Below are 10,844 nucleotides of genomic sequence, written 5' to 3'. Positions count from 1 at the left end.
GGATGACAAGTTATATGAGTCGGTATGTCCTGAGAGACTCCAAATTATAGAAGAAGAAGAAGAAATTGCAGCAGCTGTTGGTGTTGCTTCCACAAAAACAGGACTAATGTAAAATGCTTGTTAGTGTTCACTGGTATTGCCAACCAGAGTAAATCAATGGCTAACCACGAATTGTAAAGTGATCATGTTTTCTCCTTTATAACTTTCATACTGTTAATATTTTCGGCTTATATATTTACCTTCTTCCTTGAATTGTATCACGCACCTTGACACCTTGAAATTGGGTTGCTTTGTGTAAGATTATTTCATAAATCAATGTACATAGGGAAGTCTTTTTTAAGAAACCGACGAATTCAAGAATGCTCGCTCGTGTAAATCAAATGAGCACAATGCCTCGTTTTATTTACTTGTGTTGTAAGGAAGCTTTCTTTGCATTTGTGGTTTTAAGGGGATCGAACCTTGTTTGCCAATCGCCTACTATCATACTAACAAGTTACTTCAGGGCGAATTATCAGGAGAGGAAAATTTAATGTGTTGATCACACATTATGACCTTGCCTTAAATCAGTCAGGGAGCTTATAACAATAAGCTTGGTTGAATTTGTTTCAAACAGGAGATATTTAACAAGCAGTACGTACTTTTTAATTTCTTGGAAATTTTATTGGTTGTAATAAAACCTTCGCTTTCAGCGTTGAATTGGATTTCCTGAAATAGTTGGCATGCAACTGTACTCTCATCTTCTAGGTTCAAGTAGCTATGTTAAACCTCTTCCCAATTTGCATGCTTGGAAAGAACTTTAATCAATGAAACTCCGCCTTCTAACCTATATATACATGTTAACCCGCCGCAAGTCCGCCTTCTTTAAAAAAATTTGTGAAATGTCAAGTGCTTCAGATAAGGCAACACACATCCCTGGATCGGAGCCCACCCTGCCCTCGGGTGGAAGCAATGGAAGCTCTCCGGTAGGAGAGAACAAGCGCTTGCACATGATTTCAATTCAAATTTTCTAGAAAAGATCGGTCACTCTATATTCCTTTCCCTTTGAGATATGGTTTTAGATAAATGAATGTTGCTAACTTGTCATATATAAGTGCTAACTAGCTAGTAACTTAATGTAATTTTAACTACTACTCAGCTAATCACTTTCAACTTTGGGCGCTTAATTCATGCTATAACTAGGAAGATTACAATACATGGAGAAAAACACATCTGATAACTTCCAACCTCAGGCGTTTAATGCTACAGATGGAGATTTCACTAATGCCCTTAGGCATATAGAAAAGTTCCTTGTAAGCCATTTCGAGGATGACAAGTTATATAGGTTGGTATGCCCAGAGAGACTCCAAATTCTAGGAGACTGATGAAAATTTCGTCGGATCAAGTTTTTAATAGTATTTAATTTAGTGGGGCAAAACGACGTCATCGGGTATAATATTTTTGTTAGGGAAAGGCAGTCATTGCACTTTACCTCGACGACTTCTTTCATCGGGCAAACTCATTTTTGCCCGACAAACGACTACTTCTCGTCGGATAAGACTTCCGGTGATGGGTTTTTGCAGGACCAACTTTTCCCAACGAACTTTTGTCGTCTACAGTCTTAGGCAACAAAACCAAATTTGACCCAACGAAATTTTCTAGTTGACATTGAAACTTTGCTCACTAATAAAAAGTATTGCTCTCTTTTCTACAGTCGTTAGAGTAAGCAATACATTACATATATATATATATATATATGTATGTATATATATGTATGTATGTATGTATATGCATGTAGAACTTTTTTATTTATTTTAGTAAGGATCGAAATTTATATTAACAAAAGCAAACGCGATTCTCGAATGCAGGAGAAGAATATTGTTCTTTGTATTCTTAGGAGAAAGGATGACATATCAAAGAAAAGGAAGCTGGAGGAACGAGATAACAATGAAGAAAACGCAGCTAATTACTTTCAACCTCAGGCGCTTAATGCTTTAACTGTTGAAGATTACAATAATGCCCCTAGCTATATGGAGCAAAACGCATTTGATCACTTTCAACCTCAGGGCATTTGATCACTTTCAACCTCAGGCACTTACTGCTACAACGATTGGAGATTACAGTACTAACCCTAGGTATACAGAAGAGAACGTAGCTAATCACCTTCAACCTCAGGGGCTTTATGCTGCAACTACTGGAGATTACAGTAATGCCCATTGGAATACAGAACAGAACGCAGCTGATCACTTTCAACCTCGTGATAAGGCGCATAATGCTACGAATGAAGATTTAACTATTATCCTTAGGCGCATGGAGGAGATCCTTATCGGCCGTTTTTGAGGATGACAAGTTATATGAGTCGGTATGTCCTGAGAGACTCCAAATTATAGAACAAGAAGAACAAATTGCCGCAGCTGTTGGTATTGCTTACACAAAAAGAGGATTAATGTAAAATGCTTGTTAGTCGTCACTGGTTTTGCCAACCAGAGCAAATCAATGGCTAACCACGAATTGTAAAGTGATCATGTTTTCTCCTTTATAACTTTCATACTGTTGATATTTTCCGTTTATATATTTACCTACTTCCTTGAATTGTATCATGCACCTTGACACCTTGAAATTGGGTTGCTTTGTGTAAGATTATTTCATAAATCAATATCCATAGGGAAGTCATTTTAAGAAACCGACGAATTCAAGAATCCTCGCTCGTGTAAATCAAATGAGCACAATGCCTCGTTTTAATTACTCGTGATGTAAGGAAGCTTTTTTTGCATTTGTGGTCTTAAGGGGACTGAGCCTTCTTTGCCAATCGCCTGATTGGCTATCATACTAACAAGTTACTTCAGGACGAATTATCAGGAGAAGGAAAATTTAATGTGTTGATCACACGTTATGACCTTGCCTTAAATCAGTCGGGGAGCTTATAACAATAAGCTTGGTTGTATTTGTTTCAAATAGAAGATAATGAACAAGCAGAAGATTTTATTCGCGGAAATTTTGTTGGTTGTATACATAAAACCTTTGCTTGTAGCGTTGAATTGGATTTCCTGAAATAGTTTGCTTAAATCCTCAAAGGAGCTGATTCCATGAAAACATTGGCATGCAACTGTACTCTCATCTTGTAGGCTCAAGTAGCAAGGTTAAACCTCTTCCCAATTTGCATGCTTGGAAAGAACTTTAATCAATGAAACTCCGCCTTCTAACCTATATACATGTTAACCCGCCGCAAGTCCGCCTTCTTTAAAACAAATGGGTAAAAGGTCAAGTGCTTCAGATAAGGCAACACACATCCCTGGATCAGAGCCCACCCTACCCTCGGGTGGAAGCAATGGAAGTTCTCTGGTAGGAGAGAACAAGCGCTTGCACATGATTTCAATTCAATTTTTCTAGAAAAGATCGGTCACTCTACATTCCCTTCCCTTTGAGATTTTTTTAGTAGTAATAGATTATGGTTTTAGATAAACGAATGTTGCTAACTTGCCATATATAAGTGCTAACTAGTTAGTAACTTAATGTAACTATAACTACTCAGCTAATCGCTTTCAACTTCAGGCGCTTAATTCATGCTATAACTAGGAAGATTACAATACATAGAGAAAAACACATCTGATAACTTCCAACCTCAGGCTTTTAATTCTACAAATGGAGATTTCACTAATGCCCTTAGGCATATAGAGAAGTTCCTTGTGAGCAATTTCGAGGATGACAAGTTATATGGGTTGGTATGCCCTAAGAGACTCCAAATTTTAGGAGATCGATGAAAATTTCGTAGGATCAAGTTTTTAATAGTATTTAATTTAGTGGACGTTATCGGATATAATATTTTCGTCGGGTAAAGGTAATCAATGCACTTTACCCTAGCGACTTCTTTCATTGGGCAAAATCATTTTTGCCCGACAAACGACTACTTCTCGTCGAATAAGACTTCGAGTGATGGGTTTTTGCAGGACCAACTTTTCCCAACCAACTTTTGTCATCTAACGTCTTAGGCGACAAAACAAAATTTGACCCAACGAAATTTTTCGTCCGCCCAGATGATTTATTTATTTTTGTAGTGCATGTTCTGCCAAAATAGGTATTTTACCTTCTCATGAAATTTGGCCTGTGAGCATTCCGACGGACATGAAATGTAAAATATTAATTTTCCAACATCCTGCCTCTCGATTTATGATGCTTTAGTGTAAATATATCACAATATAAATAAACAACAAAAAATTGGTAGAATGGACTTCATACAAAAGCCAGGGTTCAATTCACCAGGTACGTTCATAAACTGTGCAATACAATTGAAAAAATGGCATCAGAAAAAGCATATTCCTTTAAATCAATAGTATTGCACTTGGCAAAATAAAGCAAGGTTTTAAAAGACAGTAAGCACTAATCGGGCGGTGAGCTGATATCTAACACCTAGACAGATTTAAGTAAATTTACTATATAACATATAAATGAATTGAATTTACAATATTGTATATATATAAATGAATTGAATTAACTATTATTATTTCTCTAATTCACATCATAAAGCAAGGTTTTAGAAACATAAAGCTAGCATGAATTTTATAAAAACCCTGCCCAAATCAACGTCATTTTGAATTTAGGTTGTTCTTTAAAAAAAAAAATCATACGTTGAGGTTGCCTAGGCCCTTGAGGCGAACAACCTAGGCATTCAGGCTAGTCTATAGGCTATAGCCCACTCCTGCCGGGCAGAGGCATTTTCTTCATAGTTCCTCCCTAAAAACTGTCTAGGCGAGTCTTAAAAATAATTTTTTAAAACACGGGCTACGATCTAACAAACAGGTAGTCACGGTCTTTTCTTACCTTTAACCTCCACCCTAATCATTATTACTTCCTTATAATTCTTCCCAACATACATAACACAAAGAAATGCTTACCTCCAAATTATAAGCTGAAAGAGACAGGCACTTGACGTTGTCGATATTTTCAAGAATTTTGATTGAAAGATTATCGAAGAAAAATACCTGAGGAAAAAGCTACGGAGAACGGAGGGCAATGAGAACCACAGGAGCGCCGGAAGCGGTGACGTTTTTATCACCTCTGTAACTGTGAAGTGGGAACCTTCCAGGCTTCGATCATTTTTGAGAACTTGATTTATATTTTTGTACAATTTAGTTTTTTGTTTTTATATATATATTTTTAAAGTTTTTGCTTTGGTTGGGCCTTAGGATGACTTGGGTAAGGCCGACTAATTTGAATCTAATGGTAACTAAAAAAATATTACTAGAACATTGATAAATTAAGACGATGAAGAAGGAAAACTAGCATATTCCTAATCTACATTAAGAAATAAAAGGAAAAGTTTAAGAGTTGAACAAGCATGAGTAAGGCAGTTGTTAACCCAAACATCAAAAGTAAGTGAAATTGGTCGAAATGATCATTTTTAAATTCAAAATTTTGATATGTGATCTAATATCTTAGTAGAAAAGGTGTTGTTTTTAATTCGTCTCTCTGGCAACTTGTGAGTTGGGACTGCCATCACCTTCAACTCCTCCGAAGCCTTCCAATATCGACCACCTCTTCACCACCATCAAGTTTACCCAATTAATTAAAATAAATCCTTATTGTAACTTAAAGTTTTAAATACTACGATGTAGTGATATTCCTCTTCACTTGTAAGTGAAAGGTTTTAGGTTCGATTTATCGAACCACATTATTGTTAGCCTATTGTGAGGCTAAGCCCACCCTGTTCCCGATAGAGTAGATAATATCATTTGTTAAGAAAAAACATTAAATAGAAAGAAAAAGAGATATAAAACATCAAAATATAATTAATAAATGAGGTGACTAAATGTATTAAGGGACGAAAATTAGATATTGATCTTACACAAGGTTATACTCTAAAGTTATCTTTTCCAATGATTAAAATGAAGTTTTCTAATAAATACTATAATATGCCCCACACTTTGTGTGTGAAAATAATTTTAATTTTAATTGTAAAATGGGAAGGAGAAAGGAGAAAAAAAGGAATGTGGATTAGAGAGAGAAGTTTTCTTTTTTGTATTTTATTTTTCAAAATTAGAGGACGTTAGGATCACCCGTGGGTGAGGGTTTAAAAAAACTGCAAAATTTAATTTGTGTGAATTCACTTTACTGCCCATGATTTTGTTTTGTGGTAGGAAACAAAATTATCGTTTTACTCTTTTTTGATTGACAAAGAGGGTTTTATTAATGTAGTTTAGATATCTATAAAATATGTATGTATGTATGTATGTATGTATGTTTGTATGGTTGGGCAATTTAAACCATACATGTATAATGACGGTTACTTTTTTATACTGGAATTATTTCCCATTTAGCTAGCGGTTGATGATAAAGATAAAATACTCTCTTAATTCCAGTTAAAAAGGCCACGTAATAAACACCAAGTAATTTTAACTAGCTTGACACACAAGAAACCCTAGCCCATTGTTACCTATATAAATACATGCCGCTAGCTAATGATCACCCTATTCAGTATCATTACTTGCTCATCGCCTCCGCTTTTCTCATTCTTCTCAAATCCTTGCTATTAGAAAGTTATTATGGCTGGTTACTACCAAGTTCCAGTAGGGTACAGGTTCATGCCTCGAGACGACGAACTACTTCTTGGCTACCTTCGTCCCAAACTTGACGGACAGGACTATCCCAAGGGCATTGTTCATGACTGTGATCTCTACGGTCTTGAAGAACCATCGGACATATGGAGACGTCTTAACCGTGCATCACATGATGGTCAAGAATGTACAGATGATAAAGATATCTACGTCTTCACCACACTCAACTCGAAGGCTCCTAATGGCTCGCGTGTTTGCCGAACAGTTGGCACCACCGGCGGCACTTGGAAAGGCGAAGATGCCGGCAAGGAAATCTACGCTTCTGGGATTAAACAAGCTATTGGCTTCAGAAAAAGATTTACGTACAGGAACAAAGGATCCCCGCAGAATGACCATTGGATTATGCTTGAGTTCCATCTTGATCCATCTTTACTACGAAACAAACATCATCAAGTAAGTACACTTTTCTTTCTTTTAAATTGTTTTTAGGTTTTCTGTCTAAACTTGGCCTCTAGAAAAAAGTTAAGAAGAACGAATCAAAAGCTTATAAAATATATGCACGCTTATACATATATTAATATTGGCAGGCAAGGAAGTATATTGGCATGGGAACAATCTTATAAGGACTTAATTATTTGCGATTTGCGATTTCCTTTTTCTTTTTTCTTAATTTCCTAGTTGACATTGAAACTTTGCTCACTAATAAAAAGTATTGCTCTCTTTTCTACAGTCGTTAGAGTAAGCAATACATTATATATATATACACACACACACACACATATGTATGTATGTATGTATGTATATGCATGTAGAACCTTTTTATTTATTTTAGTAAGGATTGGAATTTATATTAACAAAAGCAAACGCGATTCTCAAATGCAGGAGAAGAATATTGTTCTTTGTATTCTTAGAAGAAAGGATGACATATCAAAGAAAAGGAAGCTGGAGGAAAGAGATAACTATGAAGAAAACGCAGCTAATCACTTTCAACCTCAGGCGCTTAATGCTATAAATGTTGGAGACTACAATAATGCCCCTAGCTATATGGAGCAAATCGCATTTGATCACTTGCAACCTCAGGCACTTACTGCTACAACAACTGGAGATTACATTAATGACCCTAGGTATACAGAAGAGAACGCAGCTAATCACTTTCAACCTCAGGAGCATTATGCTGCAACTACCGGAGATTACAGTAATGCACATTGGTATACAGAACAGAACGCAGCTGATCACTTTGAACCTCATGATGAGGCGCATAAAGCTACAAATGAAGATTTAACTACTGCCCTTAGGCGTATCGAAGAGATCCTTATGAGCGGTTTTTGAGGATGACAAGTTATATGAGTCGGTATGTCCTGAGAGACTCCAAATTATAGAAGAAGAAGAAGAAATTGCAGCAGCTGTTGGTATTGCTTCCACAAAAACAGGATTAATGTAAAATGCTTGTTAGTGTTCACTGGTATTGCCAACCAGAGTAAATCAATGGCTAACCACGAATTGTAAAGTGATCATGTTTTGTCCTTTATAACTTTCATACTGTTAATATTTTCGGCTTATTTATTTACCTTCTTCCTTGAATTGTATCACGCACCTTGACACCTTGAAATTGGGTTGCTTTGTGTAAGATTATTTCATAAATCAATATACATAGGGAAGTCTTTTTTAAGAAGCCGATGTAAGAGTATGAGTATGATTCTTGCAAGTCTTGGGATAATTGATATTATAAAGAAGTCTAAATCATGTTGACAAGAGTTAATCCAATCATATTGGTATATTGAGGACTCTTGTGTTTGCTCGTTTATAGGACTCATATTGATATAAGGAATGCAGTCTTGTATTTCTTGTGGGATTGTTATAGGGCAATCCAGGTCTTGTAGGTCTTGTAGTATAAAACCACAAGCCCCTGCTCTCACAAAATACGCTCTTATTGTTCCAATTACCTATAACTTGGAGAGCATTGAGTTTTGCAGAGAGGAGAAGGTTGTGTGTAGATTTCTCTAATGGCTCTTAATCCTAATTTGTTGAACATAGTTATGATATGGTGTTTAGCACTTTCTTTCCTGTGATCAATGTCGTGAAGAACATGTGTGTTGCTGTGGGAGATATTCATCAGCCAAGCATGTCGGGTTCTATAAGATGAGGCAGGAAACTCAATAGCCTTGGGTTGGTATAGACACAAATCCAATCTTCACCATGTGTGGGATAGGGAGATCATACAACAAACTATGAAGGACTATTGTGATAGAACACACGGGAAAGACTTCGGCAAATAGTTTGCAGGTATGTGTTGCAGATATTACTTCAGTATTTGCATATACATAATATATTTGGAGTTATGATTGTGATTTAGTTGGTTAAATCTTACGTTCTTGGCTAGTTTATTATAGAGCTTATATGGTTGCTCTAACATGTGGTATCAGAGCCATAAGGATTCAACCATTAAATTCAACTCATGATTAAGAAATATTGCATAAAACCTCATTGCCTGGGTTTTCGAACTGAGCTTTAGGGCTCTTAGAAATACATAAATTCAAAAACTATGTATTTTGTTTATAATAAAGTCGTTGGAAAAGGAATCGTGAAACCGTGTCGTTTTAGGTAATATTTTAATAACTAAAATTTTTGTTGGCTGGGAGATTTGGATCTTTACCTTTGATGGTGTTCTTCGGAAAAAGGGCTCTCCCTTGCTCATCTAAATCTAAAATTAAGTCAAGATTGATGCTGAGATTGATACGGTCCTGAAACCATTCATAAAAGGGTATGTATTTTGAAATCTTATTGCAATTTCCTGAATTTTGTTTGACATTTAGACTGAGTTAAATGAAATTGGTGTCAAGATTAGTTCCTTGTTCTGAAACTTGTGTTTCTCAATCTAGGGTTGACAGAACTTTTTCATGCTTGCTTATTTGATGATAAGTATAGTAATTTAGCAGTATACATCTCTCTTAAACATCATAATTCTGATTTTCGAAATTATTGCTTTCGCTGTGTCGATTATGATGTCTGCAAATTGAGATAATTTTGGTTTATTATTCCTCCTTGTATTATTAGTGTAATGAATAAACTTGTATTCTGATATGCTAATTGTGTTATTAAGAACCATTGAACAAAGATCATGTTATTTGCATTTTGAGATTATACTATTATTCTGGTTCTTCATGTTGACGTTAACTCGTTCGTCATTCTATTGTTGCAATGGTACGAGGTACATGGGAATTGGGAATGATGGCAATCCGTATGGATAGGTCTCGAGCATTGATGGATAATTTGTTTCATTGATTTGGAGCCGAGGAATTGCAATTGGGTTGTCGAATACGAGTCCAATGATGCATTCAGGTAACTCAGTTCACTGTTTCATGCATAATTAATTGTTCTCCTATATGTGTGATTATAGTGCGATGAGTTGGAGCATAATGAATTAGGGCTTTTGCTATTCCGAGTATGCTTGTTTATTTTGTGAAGGCACAATTAAACTCGAAATCCCTATAGATGTCAACTTATGATTTATATGAGATGACTGGAATCATTCTTTCTGAATAAAGATTCATTAGACTAATATTTGGTGTACACATTGCTCTTCTATTTTTGAGTTAGAGCCTGTGTAATTAGATTAGGTGGAAAATATTGTTTTGTTGCTATTTTGTTGTCTCAAGCAGATGTAAGATTTCTCATTAACTTGCTTGAAACTTGGAAGCTTGCATCATGATTTTCCATTATGAATTATGATAATAGAATTTGACTTATTGTTGCTACCAAATACATGTGGCTTTTATGTGGGTCTGATTGGTTTGAATTATTCTAGAAAAGCAAAATTGGATTATACGAGTATCCATAATGATGTTTTTAAAATTATGAGTGTAATTCATATCCCAATTTTGGTTAGACTATATATAATAGGTTTTGGGGGTGTTGCCATATATGTGAATGATGTAGTTCGGAATTTTTTGGTTTGTTAATGCCAATATGTGCACTGTATAACCAAAAAAAAAAAAAAAAAAACATGTGAAGGCTCTTGTGTTAGTACCTGTATGAAATGATATAAATTGTTTAGTGAAACCTTGTTGGCAAGAATGTATTCTGAAACTCATCTCACTTGATATATTGTAAGTGTAAGAGATTTGATATTATGTATTAAATCTATAAGTACACTAAATTTTATTGGATGATCATCTTGATTATCTTGTTTTATTCAAGATGACTTGTGCCTTTATATCCAGACATTATCAAATTTTAGTTGATCTTGCTCGATGGGTATTGAACTAGTTAGGATCAAATTGAATGCAAGAATATTGTGCTTGCTATTCTAATTTGATT

General features: G+C 35.4%; 1 protein-coding gene across 1 annotated transcript; it reads left to right on the top strand.

Annotated features, from left to right (window-relative positions):
* Nucleotides 1–6,515: 6,515 nt before the first annotated feature.
* Nucleotides 6,516–7,856, top strand: LOC126617195 (NAC domain-containing protein 41-like). The gene is made up of 2 exons (XM_050285229.1): nucleotides 6,516–6,980; nucleotides 7,410–7,856. The coding sequence occupies exons 1-2, from the start codon at nucleotides 6,516–6,518 to the stop codon at nucleotides 7,854–7,856; spliced, it is 912 nt and encodes a 303-aa protein (XP_050141186.1).
* The last annotated feature ends 2,988 nt before the right edge of the window (nucleotides 7,857–10,844 follow it).

The sequence above is a fragment of the Malus sylvestris genome, chromosome 3 (genome assembly GCF_916048215.2).
Source record: "Malus sylvestris chromosome 3, drMalSylv7.2, whole genome shotgun sequence".
Classification (NCBI taxonomy): domain Eukaryota; kingdom Viridiplantae; phylum Streptophyta; class Magnoliopsida; order Rosales; family Rosaceae; genus Malus; species Malus sylvestris.
Note: the sequence above shows the minus strand (reverse complement) of the source record. Positions and strands in the feature narration are given on the sequence as shown.

Excerpts from the sequence above, each read along its gene's own strand:
- LOC126617195 (XM_050285229.1), top strand. The coding sequence starts at position 6,516 with ATGGCTGGTTACTACCAAGTTCCAGTAGGGTACAGGTTCATGCCTCGA. Across the intron at positions 6,981-7,409 it reads TACGAAACAAACATCATCAA|GAGAAGAATATTGTTCTTTG; the intron begins GTAAGTACACTT and ends TCTCAAATGCAG.